General features: G+C 36.0%; 1 protein-coding gene across 1 annotated transcript in view; it reads left to right on the forward strand.

The window, feature by feature from the left end:
• LOC139976804 (uncharacterized) overlaps positions 1-20,997 on the forward strand; it is a 104,446-nt gene extending 83,449 nt beyond the window's left edge. The window contains exons 77-82 of the mRNA XM_071985596.1: positions 251-271; positions 1,125-1,145; positions 1,501-1,521; positions 1,960-1,980; positions 2,435-2,455; positions 12,258-20,997. Coding sequence (XP_071841697.1) covers positions 251-271; positions 1,125-1,145; positions 1,501-1,521; positions 1,960-1,980; positions 2,435-2,455; positions 12,258-12,298 — 146 coding nt within the window. The 3' untranslated portion in view covers positions 12,299-20,997. The remainder of the gene's footprint in view (positions 1-250; positions 272-1,124; positions 1,146-1,500; positions 1,522-1,959; positions 1,981-2,434; positions 2,456-12,257) is intronic.
• Positions 20,998-24,971: the final 3,974 nt, after the last annotated feature.

A 24,971-nucleotide genomic window follows, 5' to 3' on the forward strand; every position in this document is an offset into this window, starting at 1 on the left:
AAATCATGAAGTATCTTATAGAGATCCTTTACCTCAGGTGTTATATCTCCGTTAACAACAAGTTGTTATAATGAATTGTCACAGTGTTGCAATTAATTGTTATATTTACTGATAACGCGATGTGATTGTGTTTCTTTAAGAAAATATGTAGTTTTCTTCCATATATGCTTCCGATTAGATGCAATTGATGATTCTGAGTTCTGTGTTACCTGCATTTGAAAGTTTATTCATGAATTTTATTTAATTACAGTTAGAGGTGTTCGTTTCGTACGTAAGTATAGTATTTTGTGAGTTATCTCAAGAAGCTTATCAGATGTCTTTTTTCTTAATGATTAGAGACCTGTGTAAATATTTTCTTGGATATCCATTTGGACAGTCATTTGAAATAGTGATAACTTAAAGGGAATTTCTAGCTGAGACTCTAAAAATCCATTGCATATATTTAAACTGTTACAAAAAATTACATTACGAGTTCTATAATACAATCCATAAATAAGTATTTAGACTAAAAGAAGTTGATTGCTTAATTGATTTCTTAGAAATTTATTGACTGCTTAGCAAAATAATGTAATATTTTTTGTATATCCAAACCAAAAATCCACCCCTTTAGCATTAATTAGTACAAAAAGATTGGACTAAAAGAAGTTGATTGCTTAATTGATTTGTTAGAAAATTATTGACTGCCTAGCAAAATAGTGGAATATTTGTTGTATCTCCAGACCAAAAATCTACCCTTTAGCATGCATTAGTACAAAAAGATTAGAAGTGTCAGATTTTTCAACATTTCGTCAATATATTTTGAAACAACACAATGGATGATGTCAATACGGCACCTCAGGCGAAAGTGTCCTTGATTTGTTATCATATTTAAATCAAGAAGACATGAAGAATCATATACAGATCCGTCACCTCAGTTGATATTTTTCTTTTAGCTCACGTGTTGTTCGCATACATGGTTACAGTTTTCATTTATTGTAACATTCACAAGTCATGTGAACTACTTGGATATAACAATAGAAGTGCAGAAGTTTCCATAACTGCTTCTAATATGGATGCATTTGATGAGTTTATTCTATGTTTTTTCCTATAATAGCAAGTTTTTTATGAATTTTGTTTCCTTTCAGTCGAAGATGTTTCCTCTAAACGTAAGTTAAATACTTCGTGAGGAGTGCCATGAAACTAATAAAGGGTCCTTTATTGTAAATAAATAGAGTCTCTCATCGTATTACGATTTTCAACATTTCGTAAATAGTCATATATAAGTATCATATACAAATCCGTTATCTCTGATGATATTTTTCTTTAGCACATGTTGCTCTCATACATGGAAACATAGTTTTAATTAATTGGAATATTCACAAGTGATGTGAACCACTTGGGTATCAGAATAAAAGAGCTGCAGTTCCATTCCATATATGCTTCTATTTGGAAGCATTTGAAACGTTTGAGTTCTGTGTTAAAATAGCCAGTTTTTTTTAAATAAATTTTGTTTACTTTCAGTCGAAGATGTTTCCTCTAAACGTAAGTAAAGTACTTCGTGACTAGTGCCAAGAAACCAATCAGTTGTCTTTATAGTAAATGAATACAGAACTTCATCAATGTTCTGATTTTTCATCAATGCATTTATAAGCAACGGAATATTTAATGGCTATACGGTACTTTAGGTAAAAGTGTCTTTGTTTTTAATCATTTGTACATCAAGAAGACATCAATTATGATATAGAGATCCGTCACCTCAGATGATATTTTTCTTTTTTTTTGATCACATGTTGTTCTCAAGCATTGTAACTGAGTTTTATTGAATTGGAATATTCACAAGTAATGTGAAGTACTTGGGTATCAGAATAGAAGAGCTGTAATTTATCTACATATATGCTTCTAATTGGATGAATTTGATGAATCCGAGTTTTGTGTTTCCTAAAATAGCAAGTCTTTTCTATTAATTTTGTTTACTTTTAGTCGAAGATGTTTCCTCTAAACGTAAGTTTAATACTTCGTGACTAGTGTCAAGAAACTAATCAGACGTCTTTTTTTTAAATAAACAAAGACCTTCATCAACATTTTCTTGGATATTAATTTGTTTTTTACAATTCTTATAATTTTAACGGAACTTTGGGTAGCAAGAGACTGCAATTCCATGATGTATGCTATACTGCTTCAAGATAATCACGAATGTGAATCTTGTATTACACTCCATAATTGCTCAATATTTTGCCTTCAATGAGGCATAAAATATCATATTAAGTTCGTCCATGTTAGATGTTACTTCTTTCTTAAACAACATGTTGTTTCCATGTATGGTCACAGTGATGCAATTAATTGTAATATTCACTAATAACGAAAAGTGCTTTTGCTTTTAGCGGATGTAATTAATGAATCTGAGTTCTGTTTTTCATGCTATTGATGGTTTATTTATGAATTTGTTTAATTACAGTCAGAGATGGTTCTTTCAAACGTAAGTTTATAATTCTTTTAAATGAATTTAGACCTGTATTAATATCTTCCTAGATATTTGTTTGCTCAGAAGTTTAAATTCTGATCATTTCAAAGAATTTGGCTACTAGAGGCTGTTCTATATAATGATATATTCTTTTCTCTCACAAGCTACACAAAATTGGAGTTCTGTATTACATTCTTTTAACCTGTAAATATTTTGACTTCAATAAGGTATGAAGAGTAATACACATGTCCGTCACCTCAGGTGTTATTTCGCCCTTTAATCACATATGGGTCTGTTCACGTTAAAGCGCCCAAATTAGCATAAATGGCATTTGGAGCATTGTGACAAAATAATTAGAGATTCTAGAGATACAAATATTATCCCCATGGATAGAGTCCACCTAGCTGTACCTACCATACCATAGACAATTTCCTGAGATATGCATATGGTATGCTATACTCCCAGAAATGCCGAAATGTGGACGGAAAATGTTGCCATTTTCAAACTGCACAATTTGTACTTTGATCTATTCTCAACTCCAAAAGAGGATTACTCCAAATTTTGTCATGATTGAACTTTGTGGCTATAGGTTCCCTCTCATAAATATTTCAGAAAATTTCATCGATGAATTTGCGAATTATTGCGAATCTGGACCAGTGTTTCGGACATCACTTTTTCCGTCCACATTTATACACTAATTTATGAGTGGCATAGTTTGGGGTTAAATAACAAATGTTGAAAGTGGTGTCCCTTTTCAATACTGTCATAGTTGAATCAAATAAAATATATATATCAGATGCATGGCCATTCAGCCACATTTTACTACACGATAAAGTTAAACAACATGCAAAATGTTTCCGTCCATATTTTGGTGATGTCCGAAACGTACTGGAGCAACTAATATATGAAGTATGTGAAAACCCACAAGACTGCTTTGTTACTCTAATTAAAGCATAAGAACTCCCTCAACTACAGTATGTACATGACACAGTTCCACTCATCCGTTTTGATTTTATAACCATTTCAATTTTCCGTCCATTTGTGTGATGTCCGAAACACCAGTGATGTCCGAAACAAGTTTTAATTAATGTTGCTTTATGTTGCTTGAAAAAAAAGACACAATAGATGAGCACTTCATATATTATGACAAGTTCTATTGTTACAAACATACATTCTGCACTACTCAAAACTTTTTCCATCTTTACCAAATATTATAGCAAACTAACCTTAAAAGTATGTTTCGGACATCACCATGTGTTTCGGACATCACTTTTGTGAATCCAACATATTGTAAAACAGCACTAGTTTCCACTGAATGATTCAATTGGTTGATTTCAGTGTGCTAGAATACACTAAGATCCTACAACAGAATGCTTCTAAACTTTTGGTGTCATTTGACCAACATGTATTCATCTTTTGATGACTTATGTCTAAAATGATATTCTACATATTTGGGTATGAATGTTACTGGAAACATCAAATTACTTGGATTTTTCTAGAACTGACATCATTAACACTACAATTTTCCATCATTTAGTACTGAAGAAGTTAAAAAAACCTTTAGTGAATTTTTTCTGACATATATACATGTATCAGGATGCCATCACAGTATACAGTACATTAGAAAGTAATGCTGTAATTGTCTGCTATAGCTTGAATCAAGCTATTTGTCACAGCCATAGAAAGCCTATTTATAGGCTAAAAGAACTACATCAAAGGGCACGTGGGTACCATGCATGGACTGTCATGTGATGTGTTCCAGCTTCCATGGCAGTACCAATTTGATATTTCCCAATATCATATTGAGAATTGTAAAGTTAATTACACACAATTGGAATAGGCCTAGACGAGTTCTGTAGCACAGTAGCTCATGTTTCTATCACATCGGTCTACAGCATAGTATGACAACGTCACTTTGAAAAAACTGAACACCGTTCAGTGTCGTCTGTCGCTCTATATGTTTGGAATCAGTGTGCATCTATAACACCCTATGTCAGAGCAGTTTAACTGTTGATGGGTACTTGATGGTTGTCAAGAAAAGCTACATGTACTTTGGGAAGATGTTAGCGAAGTAGTAGGACCGTGGAACGTGTTTGGTGATCTAACCTATAAATGTTGGTCAACGACTATAACTATAATGTTAAGGTACAGACATTGCTAGGTAATTGTGTGTTGTTTGCTGCTCGAAGCCCAAATATACATTTACTGTACTAGTTAGTAAACCACAATGGGCAATGTGGAGATTAATGCAGTATATCAGATTATTAGTACCACCATGGAACACATTACAGTACATGACCCTCTATGACTGATATGCGGATTTACCGTGTGATGAAACCTCCAGGTTTACTTGATGGTGTCAACAGTATTAATATACACAGAGTGGTGCATCATGCATGACCATGTTTTCATTCCGAGTTGCTTCAGACTTCAGAGCTTTAGTGATATGTATACAGATATTTATCATTATGAAACTTAAGGATAAAGCTGAGCAATTTGCTGAGCTGCTGTATATCCTAACATCTAGGCCTTATACTTAAATGTAAGTTTAGGCCATAAGCTTAAATCATAACAATCTTACAAAGTAAATCATTTAATACATATGTGACAAGGAGTATTTGTACAAACCATGAATACTTGTTTTTCACATTATAATAGCCAAAGCATGATTAATCTCAATAAAGAAGGATATTTAAACTAGTACTTAGAGTACTACTACAGTAGTATAGGCTACTACTGTTGCTTAGCTGGGCCAGTGGAAGCAATCTTCAACATTGGCAGATCCAGCTCAAAGGTGCATGAGGAGGTGGTGGGAGCGGGTGGGTACCATTTGAAGGGGTGCAAAATAGTTGATATTGCTGACATCACAAAATAAGACCAAGCATTCTAGTAGAGTTTAGGATATGATACCTCCCCTCTGAAAATTGTTTAAATAGTAGACTCAATGATACTAGCTACAACAGGTGGGTGCGAAATAATCTATTATTCATTTACATTAAATAGGGTTATCATTTACACCAAGCTTTCAGATGTTCACTGATCACCTACCTTTTCACCTATGGGCTCTGTCCAGATGTTCAATTTGAAATATGTGCCTCAGGGCATTTGTTTTTTTTCCAAGAATTTACAGTGCCATTATTTTTCAGTACACCTTGTTGATTTCCCAGTCTATGGTGTTTTAATAAACTGCATTCCCTCAAAAATTCATAATATCTAGTGTAAATCTGCTACTGTCTGACTGTTGTGCTCAGACTTTTGTTGCTTGAACAGGTTTGAATAGCAAAAATATTACTTCATATTGTTGTTATGCAGCTTTGTGAACATTTTTCCAAGGTGATGTCCAAAACATTCAGTGATGTCCGAAACACTCATAAAGTAACTTTTAATGAACACTGAGGATTTGAACTGCTGTATAATAAGTTCAAAACTGTCATTATACCTTGTAGGTAGCTTGTCAACAATAAAGACCCCTTTGTTACAAATTTAACTTTTGATATGATATGCGTTGTGTGGAAAACATAACAGGGATGCACTAATACAGTTGTGGTGATGTCCGAAACATAGTCCAAGACAGTCTAATGCAAATCTATAAAACAAGTGTCTGCATTTTTCATTATTTCAAATGAATTTGATGCTGTTTGTTAACATATCCTGATGTACTGATATATATATTGCTAAGTATTAACAAGCATGGCATTCGTTTAATAATTGTCTTGTTGATCACTTGGATCCAAGTATCCGTTTTCTTTGTTTTGAACTTGGAACCTATGAAGGGTCCATAGATCTCTTTTGGTATAGGTAACAACTTACTAAAATGCTTTTCTATTCATTATTATTGCCATTAAATGAACATCATTTGGTTTATTACTAAATATTAGGTTTAATATATTAGGTAAACCATTGGTGGGTGATGTCCAAAACAAGATCATTTTGAAGGGGTGATGTCCGAAACAAGAGTCAAGAAAAAAAAATTCTGAGAGGACATGACCCAGAATTTTCAACTTTTGGTTAATTTATGTGCTTATGTTGTGGTTTAATTTTATGGTATAATTGTAACTATTAATTTCAATTTTGTTCTTTAAAGAAAAACTTGTGTAAAAGTAAGTTGGCCTGACGTTTCGATCCTAGCAGGATCTTCTTCAGAGGCTAAATGACAAGTTACAGTAACAGAGGGGACAAAAACACGCACAGAATACAGACAGGTTAATGAGCACGGTGAACACAATGGGATGGATGAAAGGGGATTATAAGTAGAAAGCAACAGGAGAAGAGGAGAGGAAGGAGATAAACTGTGGAGGGACAAAGAGAGGATTAAAGGCACAGGGTAAGGAATAAACTGGAGAGGGACAAAGACAGAAAGGTGTGAAGAAAAATGGAGGGGAAGAGAGCTGTGAGAAGAAGAGTGAAAGGGGGGGAGGGAGAAAGGGGAGAAGGAGTAGGGAACAGAGGAAGTTAGTCATGTCCTTCCTGAATGTTCAGCCCATGAGGTTGAATGGTACGAAGGCGTTGCATCCAGAGCCTCTCTCTGCTGATTCGTACTAGGTCAGGACGGCTACCTAAGGATTCAATCCCCTGTAGGGACATGTCGTTAATGGTATGGTTGGGAAGGTTAAAATGTTCTCCAACTGGGGTCTCAGTCTTCATGGTGTTGACTGTGGATCTGTGACCATAGAATCGCTTCTTGAGGGTGGTTTTGGTTTCGCCAACATACTGGATGCCGCAAACTCTACAAGAGATCAGATAGATGACATTGGTGGTAGTGCAAGTGATGTGACCCTTAGTCTTGTGTGTGAGTTGCATGCTGTGGCTGGTGATGGAATTGGATTCAACAATGTGGTGGCTGCAGACGATGCATCTCGAAGTACGATCACATTTGAAGGTACCATGCTGAATGGGTGTGAGGTTAGAAGTAAGAGGTGGAACAGCAGCACGTACAAGAAGGTCTCGTAGGTTGCGTGGTCGTCTGTAGGCGATGATGGGTTTTTCAGGGACGGCTCGTTGGAGTCTATCTGAAGTGAGGAGAATGTTGTGGTTGTTAGAGGTGATTTTCTGAAGGGGAGGAAGATTTGGGTGGAAAGTAACAACCAGGGGCAGCTTGTTGTCGCAATCTCGTCCCTTTTTGTCCTTCACTGCCAAAGTAGATGATCTGGAAAGGGAGCGGACTCTCTGAATGGCTTCACGCACCCTTCTGGCACTATGGCCCCTGGCAATAAGGTGTTTTTCCAAAGCATCTGTATGGCGAATGAAAGAGGAATTGTTGGAGCAAATGCGACGAAGACGAAGTGCTTGACTGTAGGCAATTCCAGACTTGCAGTGACGGGGATGGCAGCTTGAAGAATGGAGATACTGGTGTGTGTCTGTGGGCTTGGTGTATAAGTCTGTAGAGAGAGAACCGTGTTCCTTGCGAACAGTCACATCGAGAAAGTTAACCTGTTGGTGAGAGTAATCAGAGGTGAATTTGATGGTGCTGTGGAAAGAATTGATGTGATGGATGAAGGTGAGCAGGCTATCCTCATCACTGGTCCAAATGAAGAAGATGTCATCAATGTAGCGCCACCAGATAAGGGGACGGCAGGGAGCCGTACTGAGCATGCGTTCTTCAAGGCTAGACATAAACAGACATGCAAAGGAAGGAGCCATCCTGGTTCCCATGGCAGTCCCGTGTCTTTGAAGGTAATGCTTGTTCATGAACGTGAAGTTGTTTTTGGTGAGAACCTGTTGCATGAGAGCTTTGATGTCAGAGATGGGTGGACAAGGGTGGACCTTCTTAGACAGGGCTGCACACGTGGCTGCGATACCTTCAGCATGAGGGATGTTAGTGTACAGAGAAGTGATGTCGAAAGTACCGATGATGGCTGTACTGGGGATTTGGTTTTTGATATCTTCAAGTTTCCTGAGGAAATCTGGAGTGTCATGGATATAAGAATTAATCTGAGGAACAAGAGGTTTGATGAAGTGGTCCACAAACAAGGATATCTTCTCGGTGGGGGACCCATTGCCCGAGATGATAGGCCTACCAGGGTTACCAGGCTTGTGAATTTTGGGCAGGAGATAAAACCTGGCTGCCTTACAGTCTGTGGGAGAAAGGAAAGAAACAGCCTTCTTAGAGATCTGGTTCCGCTGGTACATATCAGTGATGGTCTGTTTTATCTGCTGGGAGAAAATATCTGTGGGATCAGAATCAAGAAGAGTGTAAATATCACTGTTGGAGAGATGACGCATGGCTTCCTTGATGTAATCCTGTCGATCCTGGATGACAACTGCAGAACCTTTGTCGGCTGGCTTGATGATAATGTCACTGCGAGACATCAGTGAGGAGAGTGCTGTACGCTCATCTCTTGGAAGGTTGTCGTGTGTTCTGCGGAGAGGAGAGTTTGACTGGTTAGTCTCAGAGCTGACGACCTGTGTGTAGGCTTCTAAAACAGGGACTCTGTTCTTAGGAGGCATCCAAGAACTTTTCTTGCAGAAGGGTTCCCGTTCAGTTGGAGGATCATCTAGGAAAAACTCACGAAGGCGAATTCTGCGAAAGAAATGAGTAAGATCTTGACTCAGTTCCGCTTGGTCAAATGCTGGAGGAGTAGGACAGAAGTTGAGTCCTTTGGAGAGAAGCCTAAGGTCTGCACTGGTAAGAGTAGAAGAAGATAAGTTAACAACTGCAGTTGAGGATGGTGGTTCAGACTCAGGTGGAGTCTGGGGCCTTCTAAAACGGTTGCAAGCGGTACGTTTGCGTCTTTTCTGAAGGTCAGTCATTTTCTTGTTTCTTCTTTCTGTGAGTTCAATGTTCTGCTGAGACAAACACAAGTTAATTTTGTTAGTGTACTGAGTCCATTCGTCATCGGTGCAGCATGACTGTAATTCAAGCTTCAGCCTCAGGATATCATCGTTGAGGCTATCTAAGGACAGTTGGCAGTGTTTGGTGAGGATGTTGATGAGACGGATGGAGGTGCTGTGTAAGACTCGGTTCCACTCTCTCTGGAGTCCTGGAGGGAGTGTCCCTAGTGCTGGTTGGTGTGTAACCTGTAGACCTGAGGGAATAATGCGGGAGAGAGAGTAGAACCTGTAGTTGGAAAGATGGAAAGAATAGCGCTGGGATTTCTGCATCAATTTTCTGAGCTTCTGAAACAAAAGAAAATGGTGAGACATGGTGAAAGCAGCGGGATGAGTAAATGATAAAAATGAAAAACTGAAACACAAGAATACAAATACAAGTACAAATACAAAGTACAAAGTAGATAAGGAGGATCACCCGAAGGGATACAGTAACAGAGCAGCTGAAAATCAAAATAAAATGAAACTGTTAGCAAACTGCTTATCCACTAGAGAGCCTGTGTAATAGAATGTGTAAAAGTAAGTTGGCCTGACGTTTCGATCCTAGCAGGATCTTCTTCAGAGGCTAAATGACAAGTTACAGTAACAGAGGGGACAAAAACACGCACAGAATACAGACAGGTTAATGAGCACGGTGAACACAATGGGATGGATGAAAGGGGATTATAAGTAGAAAGCAACAGGAGAAGAGGAGAGGAAGGAGATAAACTGTGGAGGGACAAAGAGAGGATTAAAGGCACAGGGTAAGGAATAAACTGGAGAGGGACAAAGACAGAAAGGTGTGAAGAAAAATGGAGGGGAAGAGAGCTGTGAGAAGAAGAGTGAAAGGGGGGGAGGGAGAAAGGGGAGAAGGAGTAGGGAACAGAGGAAGTTAGTCATGTCCTTCCTGAATGTTCAGCCCATGAGGTTGAATGGTACGAAGGCGTTGCATCCAGAGCCTCTCTCTGCTGATTCGTACTAGGTCAGGACGGCTACCTAAGGATTCAATCCCCTGTAGGGACATGTCGTTAATGGTATGGTTGGGAAGGTTAAAATGTTCTCCAACTGGGGTCTCAGTCTTCATGGTGTTGACTGTGGATCTGTGACCATAGAATCGCTTCTTGAGGGTGGTTTTGGTTTCGCCAACATACTGGATGCCGCAAACTCTACAAGAGATCAGATAGATGACATTGGTGGTAGTGCAAGTGATGTGACCCTTAGTCTTGTGTGTGAGTTGCATGCTGTGGCTGGTGATGGAATTGGATTCAACAATGTGGTGGCTGCAGACGATGCATCTCGAAGTACGATCACATTTGAAGGTACCATGCTGAATGGGTGTGAGGTTAGAAGTAAGAGGTGGAACAGCAGCACGTACAAGAAGGTCTCGTAGGTTGCGTGGTCGTCTGTAGGCGATGATGGGTTTTTCAGGGACGGCTCGTTGGAGTCTATCTGAAGTGAGGAGAATGTTGTGGTTGTTAGAGGTGATTTTCTGAAGGGGAGGAAGATTTGGGTGGAAAGTAACAACCAGGGGCAGCTTGTTGTCGCAATCTCGTCCCTTTTTGTCCTTCACTGCCAAAGTAGATGATCTGGAAAGGGAGCGGACTCTCTGAATGGCTTCACGCACCCTTCTGGCACTATGGCCCCTGGCAATAAGGTGTTTTTCCAAAGCATCTGTATGGCGAATGAAAGAGGAATTGTTGGAGCAAATGCGACGAAGACGAAGTGCTTGACTGTAGGCAATTCCAGACTTGCAGTGACGGGGATGGCAGCTTGAAGAATGGAGATACTGGTGTGTGTCTGTGGGCTTGGTGTATAAGTCTGTAGAGAGAGAACCGTGTTCCTTGCGAACAGTCACATCGAGAAAGTTAACCTGTTGGTGAGAGTAATCAGAGGTGAATTTGATGGTGCTGTGGAAAGAATTGATGTGATGGATGAAGGTGAGCAGGCTATCCTCATCACTGGTCCAAATGAAGAAGATGTCATCAATGTAGCGCCACCAGATAAGGGGACGGCAGGGAGCCGTACTGAGCATGCGTTCTTCAAGGCTAGACATAAACAGACATGCAAAGGAAGGAGCCATCCTGGTTCCCATGGCAGTCCCGTGTCTTTGAAGGTAATGCTTGTTCATGAACGTGAAGTTGTTTTTGGTGAGAACCTGTTGCATGAGAGCTTTGATGTCAGAGATGGGTGGACAAGGGTGGACCTTCTTAGACAGGGCTGCACACGTGGCTGCGATACCTTCAGCATGAGGGATGTTAGTGTACAGAGAAGTGATGTCGAAAGTACCGATGATGGCTGTACTGGGGATTTGGTTTTTGATATCTTCAAGTTTCCTGAGGAAATCTGGAGTGTCATGGATATAAGAATTAATCTGAGGAACAAGAGGTTTGATGAAGAGGTTTGAAGAAAAACTTTTTAAACTTTATTTTAAACTTTATTTCAGGAAAAATTGAATATTTTCTGACAATACTCTAATATTTTTTAAAAAACATCATCGATATCATTGAAAACTTGTCTTACAATAGCAAAATTTTGTGTTAATAAAGAAAATAAAAACAGAATCCCCAAATGTAGCAGCAATGGAATGGCACACCACCATTAAAAAAAGAACAAATTTTGGAAAATTTATAGATTGTCACACTTTCAACCATCTTGAATATAATTTGCAGAATAGTTTAAGCTCTGGTCAATTCTGATTCATAAATTGCAGATATTAGTTATGTTATTTACTTAGAACAGAAGTTCTTTACTGTAATTTGAAAATTTGGTACCTCAGGCCACCAAATTGGGCGCTTTAACGTGAACAGACCCACCCATATTGATCTCTTGCATGGTCACAGACTTGGAGTTAATTATGATATTCTCAAATAATACGGAGTGGTTTTGTATCAGAATACAAAGCTGTAGGTTTCCTCATTTATGTTTCCATTTGAATGAAATGGATGAATCTTGAGTTTGTGTTTCCTGTAATAGCAAGTCTTTTTTTTTCATGAATTGTGTTTATTTTCAGTCAAAGATGACTCCTCTAGAGGTAAGTATAGTATTGCGTGATGTGTGCAAATAAACTACTGGTATATCGTTCAAGAACAAATCAACAATCAAATCTTGTAAAAGCTATAGTGAAGCTTTTGAGGGACGTTGAACCAGATAAAATCACAGAACACATACTGCTTGTGATCCAACTCCCTGGAGTAGTATAAGGTTTATTTATTTTAAATGGGAAACATTCAACCACTTTATCTGGAGTTAGGGACAAGATAGTTCAGTGTTTAATTACTAGCAGTGTGGAATATTATTTTCTTAAAGAAATAGTGTCGCATGGTTTTCACCAGGCCTCTTTTAATCATGAGTTTTTTTTATCAATATTAAATCATCATAAGGACATGTGAGTCTACAATTTCATGGTATATGTTAAACCTAAATTACAAGATAATAATTATGTAATTCTGTGTCACACTCCATCACTTTAAGTATTTGCCTTTAAGAAGGCATCAAGTATCATATACAGATCCTTTATGTCAGATGATATTTCACATGCATAGTCACAGAGTTGCAATCAATTTGAATATTCCCAACTATTGCGAAGAACTTGTGTATCAGAATACAAAGCGGTAGTTTTCTTCCATATATGTTTCCTATTTGATAAAATTGATGAATCTGAGTTCTGTGTCTGTTTTCTGAAATTAAAACTTGTTTTAATGAATTTTGTTTACTTCCCGACAGAGATTATTTCCCAACGCATAAATAAAGTTTTCGTGATTAGTGGCAACAAACTTGTCAGATGTCGTTATATATATGTCTTTAAATATAACATGAATTAAACGATAAGCCATTTGCCTTATGATAACTTACATGGATTTTTGTAACTGAAAATGATTGCTTAGAATAATTGTGGCATATTTTCCATATGTCCAAACAAAGCAACTTCCCACTTTTTATTACAAATACACAGGTATGAATTTTACAGATGTTCTATTTTTTAAATGCAATTGACAACAACAAAATGGACCAAGTTGTCAATGCAACTCAGGTGAAGTGTTCCTTTAACATTTTCAATAATTTATCCACAGAGTAAAAGGTTTTTTTCTTAACAAAAACTACAATTAATTTGGCAAGATATTGAAATTGGTTTCTTTTCTTACTAGCGGTGTAGAATAATTTCTATTCAATTTGTATGTTAAATTGTTTGTAACCAGAACTACCTTTAAAACTAAAAAACTTTGATCAATATCCAGGTTTATGTTTACTGTTATAAGCTAATCACAACTAATACTGTGACCCAATTCCCTGGAGTAGTCGAAGGTTTAATCAGTTAAAAGGGCTACATTCAATGAAGTATGCTTCGAGTTAGGGGCAAGATATTGAAATTGGGTTTACAATCGGCAGCTTGAAATTTTGTTCACCTAAATAGGCGTGTCACCATGATTGTCATCATAATTTATGTCAGAGAGACAATATGTGATCAATAGTTAAAGATCAATATTAAAAGAAGTAAATACTTGTACCTAACTACTGTATTATTAAACTTGATAAACATGAAAGAGATCGCTCCAAGCACAACAGCAGTAGCGAATAAACTCATCGTTGACGTTCGGAGGTTTATAGCTTCACTTAAAAAAGGAAATGTTAAACAAACAAAAAAGTCGGAAAGGAATTTCCAATAGCAAAAAGTGTGATCTGTATATCTTTTAATTCAAGTGATTTTCATACTTTTCATAAAAACGTGCGCATTGGTCATATTTGTGCCACCTTTTTTGACTGCATTTAAATTTTCTCTTTTCTTATTGAATTTTCCTCTCCAAATAAAGTTAAAAAGAAAACTATTTAATTCCTTTCCAAATAAGAATCTGGTGAGTGAAGGCAGAACAGAGAAGAGGGAAACAAGTTGTGACAAAGCAAGACTTTTTATGATTACAATTTTACCATAGGGAGACCACATATTCAGGACACTTTGCAAACGTGATAGTTTTAGTAAATAATTTCAGGGGAAAAGATCACTTATGTTACTTGTAGTGTAATACCGAGAACCTTAATTGAACCCTCTGTAAATTGCTGCACACAACATGAAAAGGTATGGACTTCAGGGGCAACCTTGGCGCATCCCCTTTAACAGGAAGAAAAACTGGAGACCCCGTGATTCAAAACGCAAGCCGTACAGTGTGCATAATAGGTCTAAACCCAACAGTTAATGCTATCCCCAATAGTGAAAAGTTGCAGTGCATGGTACAAACAATTCCAATTAAAACTGTTGAAGGCATTTCTAAAGTCAACGAAGAGAATGTAACTAAACATATGGTTTTTATCTTGTACATACTGCATAACATCTAGGATCGATCAAATAATTTTCCTTTATCTATCCTATTTAAGTACCTTCACAAATATTTCTTGAATAGTCGTTCAAACCCGGTGTATGAAGCGACACAGTAAAAGTATTAAGCAAGCTAGCATCATTAAGAGTAGCACATACAATGTTTAATTGACTTTCGCCCACCATTTCGCTTAGTTTAATTAAGAAAGTACTGCGTATTCCGCTCACTTTTTCAAACCCATCTCGCTCTAAAGCAAATATCTATACCGTCAATTGTTGCTTCGTAGATTTCAATACAGCGCATAGCGTTTTAAATATGTAGTTTAAGGGACGGCGTGTGAATGAAATTGTATTCAGTTTCTAATGAAACAGCTTTTAACAGCGCTTCGTCCTTCTCTCTCAAAGACGAAACTTTTCTAGACCAGGAACGTATAAGAACTTTAGATATTCCGAAACATTTTGTGGATTAGTTACATCTAAATCTTTTTTTGCCAAAGCATTAGATACCAACTTACAAATTCCATCTACAAAATCTGCTTTTTCCAATACGGAAGTGTTTAATTTCAACACACAAAAATCGCTCTTTAATTGGAAGCATGAATCTTAAAAAAATTACCGCAATATGATCAGACTGATTGATTGATATAGTTTAACAGCCGTTACAAAATGCTAGCAAGTTGGCCGACACCATAAAAATGTCAAACATACATTTAAGGCCAATAATATTTGAAGATTACATGTAAGATACATCTTTTGATTGTTTCTCCCTTAATACATCAATTAAATTTAGCCTCTGTATGCAGTCAAGGAATATTGCTCAGGCCCCAAATATTTTTTCTTTTGTGCCCCCTGCCTTGTCAACATCTAGATCCAGAACTAACGTAAGATAACCGCCTCACGTATAAATTATGAAAGTAAAGTTGGACACTAGGCGCCTATATATATCAACTACAAAAGAGCAGGTCGTGCATAAACTTTTACAATATTATAAACAGTGTTATAAATAGCAATATCTATAATAATGTAACGGAATGGAATCTAACAAATGTTTAACGATAGTGAGGATAAGATAATGATTAAAGAGAATAACGCACCCAGCACTCCTTGCAGATCCGCCAAAAAAAAAACGCCCCCATGTATTATTCCAAATGCTTGTAGTTGCACCAATGTAATGCGTTTCTTGAATTAAAGTAATAGAGAAAGTTTTGTAATTTAGCCAGTAGACACCTTAGGTAAATTCTTTGTGCCAGCTGATCCACGAGGATTAAAGGTACTAACCGAGATGATGCAAAGCATTATAAGATTGAGAAAAACAAATCAAACTAAACCAAATTAAACAGACACATATGCAAAGAAAAAAACAGCGACAAATGAGAGTGCTGTATCTGCACTCGAGAAAGAACCAATGAGGACTAACCTTGACTGAACACTCTGACTTTTCATATAGATTAAAGGTATTAATTTAGAAACGTAAATCGTCAGGAATAACAAGGAAAATACTTTTAAAAGTTTCAAAGCATCTGTAAAGATCACTAGTGGATTCAACGACGTTTTTCTTAAAAATGGTACATCTCGCCACTTCCCCACCACGAATTGTTATTTAACTCCATTTGAGTATAATTCCTTCACATTAGCCTATCGGACTACAGCTTCGTAAAACACCTTCGTAAGATCGTCGACAAAATTTCTTCTGATGAGTTCACTACGACTTCATAATGGTTATCATATCCTGAAAGGACAGACAACTCGCAAAATTATGCGGCGGTTTATCTCCGACGGCATGTCTCGATCGTACCTCTTGGATATATGGAAGCTTGAAAAGAACTTTTCCTTGTTATATTAGTTGAACAGTTGTCGTTATCAACTCGATTGATACACACGATTATGAAATTGTTCCGTCTAGAATGCCGGTCAAGTTTATTTATACAATCAGCAATTACGTTGATGGAAGCATAGGCCTCCTCCAAAGCTTCAGGATAAAAGCCTGAATAGCGATTCGAGTAATCTTCGTCTCTTTTCTCTAACTTCTCCACTCGTCCATATAAGGCTTCGATAGTCTGTCAAAATCGTTACGTAATGACAACTTTAATGTTCCAAACCCCTGCTTCCAGCTGGTTGGCGTCTCGGATTCAGAACTAGAACCAAGTTTTCTACTACGTTGAATAAGCGTGGTAGGCTCATCACTAGCCGCTAACCGGAGGTGTAGTTGTAGTAACATTTTAGTAGGATTATGTTTGCTTCCTCTGGGCCTACCACTCACCATTACGGCAACAACGTAATGAAGAAAAGTGAGAATGTACCGGTAGTTGATATTCAGAGTTGGTGCTGATAAAACACTTGCTCAATCTGAAGGAAGTAGTGAAAAAGCGCTCAAGTTGAGGGCCCATACAAAACGTTCTTCAAGGCCATAAAATCCTCTTTTAAAATTGAGAATACAAGGTTTGAATACATTCATTTCATGATATTGTTCAATATCCAAAAAGTAGTTCATATATTAATTTAACGTTTAGTAAATCCCTACATTTTCAGAATAGATGTGTTTTTCTTCAAAAATTATTTACTGATGTTGCAACTGGCAAAGTATATCTCTGCTGTTTTATGTATATTTACCTCAAAAATGTTTGTTGCTGAATTTGTTTAAATTACAACTTATTATTTTGGCTACGAATGTAGTAGGCATTTTCATTATAGAGTGACAGCAATCTTATTTTCAGAAATCGTTGTTTCATATTGTCAGAGGCATAAGGCTGTTTGACAGTTAAGACATTAACAACATTAACAGTCCTCTTTCATATTGTTTAACTATTTGAATCAGCATTTGTAAGATAAAAGCATCTAGTTGCAAAATCTTCCCGCTTCCATTATAGATGCCGCCATTTACCCTTTACCACAATGTGAGTTATGATCTAAAATTCTTGTAACTGTAATATTACATTACCAGTGGCCATTCATAGCATAGATATCTGTCTTTGTGAGATGAAGTTGGATGTTTCTTCAGAGATCTGTTAGCACCACCACATCACGTTTGTTGAAACCAGTGCAAGAACTGGTTAATAAATTTAGTACGTTATCAAAAAAAAAAAAATTAATAAACAACGTGAAGTGTCTGTATGGTTTAATGCGCGGAACTGACACATCTAACTCATTCTGCTTGGATAACTGATAAAGTGGTGATGACTTTGTTTTTATTACAGTCAAATATCTTTGTGAGGAATGTAGTTAGTGTTGCTAGATCTACTTCAGTAGAAATCAAACAGCTTTAGTGTTATACTCCTAATCCTTATAAAAAATTGATTGTTTAATGCCAATGACTGATATTGGTGAATACATTTTCCAAAATCTTTACTGACATTTAATAAATGTATAAGATTCTTTTGGAATTATGAATCAAAACTAAGTAGTCACATGTGTGAAGCCTACTTGTATGCAGCAATCGTTTTGTTCCCTATTAAATTATTAGCTTGCTTAGTAAATGTCAGCTGCAGTGCAGTAGCTTTATAATTGTAAGTCCAGTATAGCGACACGCTAATGTCGTGGTAATATATGTACACGTGCTATATTCTCACCAATCAACCTTACAAATCAAGGCATGCCAATTGGGAATATAGTACCAATTCCACTTCAAAAACTGCCATTTGGCCAACACAGTTAACAAGTATAAAGACATGCCTCTATCATTCTAATAGCACCTTATTCAACTTATTTGAGTTTTATGTAATATTGTTTTGTACTGTATCAGTAGCAAAGAGCTGTAGCCACATTGACCCGATTATATCGTTTTTATACATATGTTTGTCTTTGCCTTTTGACTTACACATGTTGATGTTTTTTTACAGTTGGAAGTTGAGAAGTTCTGTAGGGCATATGAGCTTAAATCAGCTTGCATTGTCACTGACACAACATAGGCCTATTTGTCAGAAATCGCTGTATTGATCTGAGACTGTAATTCTTCTTGCGGAATTGTCTGTTTGAAACAATATGAAGTGGTCGCTAAATCCTGATCCATTGCATACGTTGAAAAAAGTATCCACTCGATATTTACAGCTGTGTTCATTACCAGCAACTATTGAGATATAATTTTCTCTGTGGTAATATAAGAGATATACATAATAATACAGCCGATGCATTCCTTGAATATATTTGTGAAGTTAAATTGGATATCCTAATCTCGATACGTCTTTCTTTTTTAAGTCATGAAAACATTAGCAGGATCCATAATATAAGCTAGTGACACTGAGTTGGACTGGAGGTCGGAGGAGAAAAGGTTAAATTGTATGTGTTAGTGGGAGTATGGAATTTAACCCTTATTCATATAATTTCAATTTTGATGAAGCTTCCCAACTTCAAGAAATACTTAGTTTTGCACTGTATTCAATATCCGTAATGTAATTTACAGTCCAGCTTGAAAATTAATACACTATAAATTTAAATACAAAACGCCTGCACTATTTTGAAAAGTGGGATGACTTTTTATAGTTTGTATGATATATGTCCACTATAGGTTTGAATTAACCATTAAGTATAAATCGTATAGTATGATCATACAGCAACTTAACTTACTTGATATTATCATATATAAATCAATTCCCCTTTTTTCGATTTGAAAGTGTAAGGCACTGCTCTCTAGCTGGAGCCTATATTGGATGTTAAGATCGGAGATGTCACGTTGTTTTATATTGCTCCAAATAGTTGGGAAAATATTTTTTAAATAATGAAATATGGAAAGTAAACTTGCGATATTTTTAGCAGATTGTTGTGTTTGCAACCAAGGTCTCTTAGCATGCTGTAAAAATATCAGACAAATTATATTAAAGTCAACATATGTAGAGATGGAAGAATCGTATATAAATGAGACCTGCTTTACATAATACACTGGATTTGTGATTGTAATAACTGTCATCCTTAATGATGAGCAAAGCGAAGCATCTAATTTGAATTAAAACACTACCAAGGCACAACAGAGTTCAAGCCTATGTTCATTTTCCTAAGATGCTTTCTGTAAGATGAATCTGTCTGCATGGTTTAGTCTCATTGCCCATCTCATTTGGCTCTGAATGTTTAATTATTATATATATGCTACCGATTACTCTGCGATGTTAACAGCTTTTCAAAAATAAGTTCCCTTTCTTGCCAGGAATTTATTTATAAGAAATGTTTAATCTAAACCAACTGACTACATTTCAAAACTACATACGGAAAGATAACTAACGTTAACCGTTAAGTTGATGCAGAAGCGCAATCGGTCGACCTGATTTTTTTTAAATTGATTAAGTATAGGATTTTAATTTAAATACATAAAAAATAGGCTTGATGTAAATGCATATGTTTAGTGTATTTGAAATATAGATTTTGGTGCATTTTCTGGCAACAGCGAGAACAAAAGCTGATCCTTCGGCACTAAATGAATCACAGGCCTAAGTATCTAAAACTGACAGTACATGGGTGACGGCTACGTTAGTAGCTGGTCCCATTTTGATCTTTCGATATTTTTCCTAAAGGATTGATCCCATCATAGTAAGCATGTGGCTTCCCCATTATTAGTGCAATAACCATGTTGTTTTGGGTGGAAGTCATGTAAGGTCATCAGTGGGGACAATGTGGAAAATAAAAATGTCCAGAACCTGAACATGAAAGGAGCTCATATATGATATCAGAGGTCACTTAAGATCATCAGAAGTCAAACCCTGAAAGCATTCTAAGCACACTATATCAAGGTAGGAATCTTCTCGAGATATTATATTTAACATATGGCTTCCCTATAATGAGTACAAGATCCATTATGTTTTGTTGGAGGTCTAAGGTTATTTAGGTCAGCCAACATTCGCTTAATATGTGCATGGACGAGTACTCATATGATGTGCAAAATGTCTACATATTGTCATTCTGGTCAAACGTCATACGAAGTAAACAGAGGTGAACATCTGAAAATGTTTTAAACATGATAACTCAAAAAGAGAATATTAACAGGCATTTTTTACACCAATGCTACAAAGTTTAATATTTTTGAAACCTTGTGGAAATCCATCTTTAACATCATGTGCGCTGCACCTAATTTTGGTCAGTGTGTTCAACTTTTATCACTTGGTAGTTGAAAAAAATGCAATAGAAGGTCGTTCAAAATTTCCTGAATGTGACTCAAACTTTCTTCTGACTCAGGGGACATCCTCAGGTAATGATAACATAATGGTCTGTCTTGGCTTAAGCACTGCAGTATGTGGAAGATTTAATCTTTAGTATATAACATGCATATGAAATCTAGAATTAATTATACTTTCAATCTACTTTAAGTAGTGTTTCACACTATACTTTCAGTAATATTTCCATCTCACCATACCATATCATTGAATATAGCTAATGTCACCTAATCAGCGGGGCAAGGTACAACTGAAATATAATTTTCTTCTATTACTAAAATACAGGCGGTCAGCTGAAGATAGTTATCAATGTTCACCACTTGACTATATCAACATCTCAACCATTAGCTAATCATCTATAGATGGAGTGACAGAAATTGTAACAATATTTTCTCACTGGTAGAAATGGGATGTCCAGTCTGGTAGCAGACTCCAAGTATTAGCCAATTCTGACCAATTTAACAAAACTGGTATGATCTCTAGGGAGTAAACTGGTTCCTTCACAACAGTTTGGTCACTGATAATGATATTGGTGACAGTTTTATGTTTATAGTCCTTCACCTAAAAATGATTTAGAAGAATGTTTGAAGACTTGGTTTCTTTTTACCCACGGTGTGCCTTTGCTGTTGTACAATATGGATCTTCTGGCGTGCATGATTGTATCGTGCTAGATTTCGTTGATGTTTGTGTATTGTTGGGCCTATGATAGTCAGCTGGTAAGGAGGTCCTCCGAAATAGATGGGTAAAATTCCACTATGTCAAATACAGTAAATGCCAGATTGCTTTTTTCCTTCTAGATCGTTGATCCATTTGAGCAAAGAGTCAGTGTTGCAACAGTATTTTACTGCTAAACGTTGATCTTGTTTCTTTGTTTATACGGTCTAGATTACTTTTGCCCACCATTCCTATGTCGGTTTTAGTAAGAATTAAGAGTCTGCATTTCAGGCTGATGGGAAAGTTTTCCTTGTGGACTTTGGGCGTTACAAAACAGTGACGTTCGGCAGTTCTGCATATTCTGCGCGTAATTGCTATGTTGTTGAATTCGGCGTTGATTTCGTCGACGATATTGTTATATGCAATTTAAACCGTCTGGGACATATAAAAGGCCCCAGGTACCGCTGACAACGATAAAAAGAACATCACCAAGTCATACAGCTTCATCGCCAGATTACTTTTCATGGTGTATTTTGCACATTTGACAAATATATATGGAAAATAAGAGCGTTTATTTCCACAGTTGTCACTTCAGATTGTCTACCTTGAACAAGACTCTTTAGAATTGTACCTAATACATCATCAAAATGTACCAGAAATATCTTTTATAACTGGTTTGAAATATGTGTCATTCCCATAGTATGGTCATTAATTGGCGACTAACATTAATGTTAACAGATAGTAGTAGATTCAAACCAGGAAAGAAAAGTTACATTGTTCTTTCTATTTGCCTAAAACATTTCATGTGTTTGTTAAATCTGAAGTTTCTGTTTCCTAAAAAAATGACACTCTATTCATCAACGTTGTTGGGCGTCGTCGAGTATGTTACATTGCGCAAAATGACATCTTGTTTAAAGCTGATAAGGTTAAAGCTAGCTTTAGTGTCTTGGATTAAGATACTTCAAATTAATCACAAACTTCTCACGTTTGCTAAATTGTTATGGTAAATATTCATGTGTATTTTATTTCAGTTTACAGCCAATACGGTAACAACTAGTTTTCTGATCTAGGTTAAATTGTCTTTTTAAGACAATCAAAACTCTGTTCACTTTAAGACATTTATATGTTGAGCCCCTTTTCCATCAAAAGACACTGCACACTCCCCATAATTATATGATACCTTTTATAATGTTACTAGCTAATTACGATATGACTTGAGAGTTAAAATACATACACCTTAGCAACCAATGGAATCATATCTTTCACATCAGATGTGATACTTTTAATTTTTACCTGCTGATGAAACAGAGAATTCCAAGAGCTAAAAGTAATCTCCCTATGTTGAATCACACTAATTTCTTGACAAATGTTGAAACGTTTGACAAACAGTTGCGTGCCTATTTCCCATAGATATCATATCAGATTGTCAATCTTTAATAATATTCCAGATACAAGTATCTAATTTAATTATTAAAACCATGCACTATGGACGTTTCTTATAAATGGTTTGAAATAGTTATTGTCCATACTGTTAATGTTAAGCAACAATAGTAGGTTCAAGGTCCGAAATGTTAAATTGTTCTTTTCTATTATCTTTAAAAAAAAAAATCATGCATTTGGAGAATCTGAAACTTCTGTTTCATATATCATAACGCTCTATTCATATATTTGGTTGCTTACAGTGAGTAGTTTAATTAATGTGCAATGACAAAACATTCTGCACTTTTATCTTGATTAAAGCTATTAAGCTAAAAGCTTGCTTTAGTATCATGGATTAAGACACTTCAAATTAAAGCCATCGTGTTGATTAACACCAAAATCTCACGTTCGACGAAAAGCTATGGTAAATATTCAAGTGTATTCATTTCAGCTCATATCTAATGAAGTAAAAACAAGTTTTCTGATCGAAGTCAAAGTATTTAAATGGTGATCTCTTTAAGACTTTTTATTTTGAGCCTTTTTCCAATGAAACAAAATGCACCATCCCCAAAATTATGTGTTACATTTTATAATGTTAATAGCCCTACACAATATGACTTGAGTTTGAATACATACAATTAAGGAAGTAAATGAATAATACCTTCCACATTAGTTGTGATACTTTGAATTGCTACCTGATGATGAAAGGGAGAAGTCTTAAGAAGTAAAGGCAGTATCGAATTATGTTGGTTCACACTATCTTCCTGACAAATGTTGCCACATTTGACATATAGTTGTAGAAAATATGCGTACTTCTTTTCCATAGTTGTCACTTTAGATTATCTACCTTGAATATTTTTCCGGATAGATATATCTAATTTGATCATTTAAACCACGCACTATGAACGTTTTACATATCTGGTTTGAAATAGTTATTGTTCACATTGAACAATCACAAATTTTGAAGTAACGTTAATGTTAACCAATAATAGTAAGCTCAATGACAGCAATGTTAAATTGTTCTTTTCTATGTTCTTTAAAAAAATCATTCATTTGGAGGATCTGAAGCTCCTGTTTTCATAAATACTAAAGCTCTATTCATATATTTGGTTGCTTACAGTGGACGACCCCTTACCTTGTGAGTATTTTATATAAAGTGCAATGAACAAACATTCTGCACTTTAATCTTGATTAAAGCTAATAAGCTAAAAGCTAGCTTTAGTATCATGGATTAAGACACTTCAAATTAAAGTAATAATGTTGATTAACACCAAAATATCACGTTCGATGAATAGCTATGGTAAATATTCAAGTGTATTTATATCAGCTTAAAGCTAATGAAGTAGAAACAAGTTTTCTGATCGAAGTCAAACTATGTTTTTTACGATAATTCAAATTCTGCTCTCTTTAATACTTTTTATTGTGAGCCTCTTTTCAATGAAACAAAATGCACCATCCCCACAATCATATGTTACATTTTATGCTACTAGCTAATAACAAAATTATTTGAGTTAGAATACATACAATTTAGGAACCAATGAAATCATACCTTTCACATCAGATGTGATGCATTTAATGTTTACCTGTTGATGAAAGGGATAAGTCATAAGAAGTAAAGGTAGTATCAAATTATGTTGGTTCATGCAAACTTTCTGGCAAATGTTGCAACCTTTGACACATAGTTGTGAAAATAATGATAGTTAACTCAACTTAACTTAGAAAGTTATATTGATTTTCATTATGTTCTTTAAAAACATTAATCTTGTTTAAAGCTAGTAAGGTAAGCGCTATTATAAAGTATCTTAGAACAAGTGTTCTGATCTAGATCTAGCGGTGTTTTTTTGAAGAAAATTTCTATTCTCTTCGCTTTAAGACTTTAATTTTGAGCCTCTTTTTAATGAAAAAGAAAATGTACACTCCCCACAAATATGTTCTAATGTTTCTTGCTAGTCACAATATGAGTTTGATTTAGATCTAGAACAAATTAAGAATCGAGGAGAATCATGGCTACTTTTTAAACACCAGATTCTATAATTCTTTCTTACCTGCTGATTAATGAGAGAATTCCAAGAGCTAAATGCAATAACGAATTATGTTGATTCACACTAGCTTCCTGACAAATAGTGCCATGTTTGACAAATAGTTGCGGAAAATATTCCCGCTTATTTTGATAGTTGTCACCTGACATTGTCTACCTTAACTATCTAAT

This window comes from Apostichopus japonicus, chromosome 12 (genome assembly GCF_037975245.1).
Source record: "Apostichopus japonicus isolate 1M-3 chromosome 12, ASM3797524v1, whole genome shotgun sequence".
NCBI lineage: Eukaryota > Metazoa > Echinodermata > Holothuroidea > Aspidochirotida > Stichopodidae > Apostichopus > Apostichopus japonicus.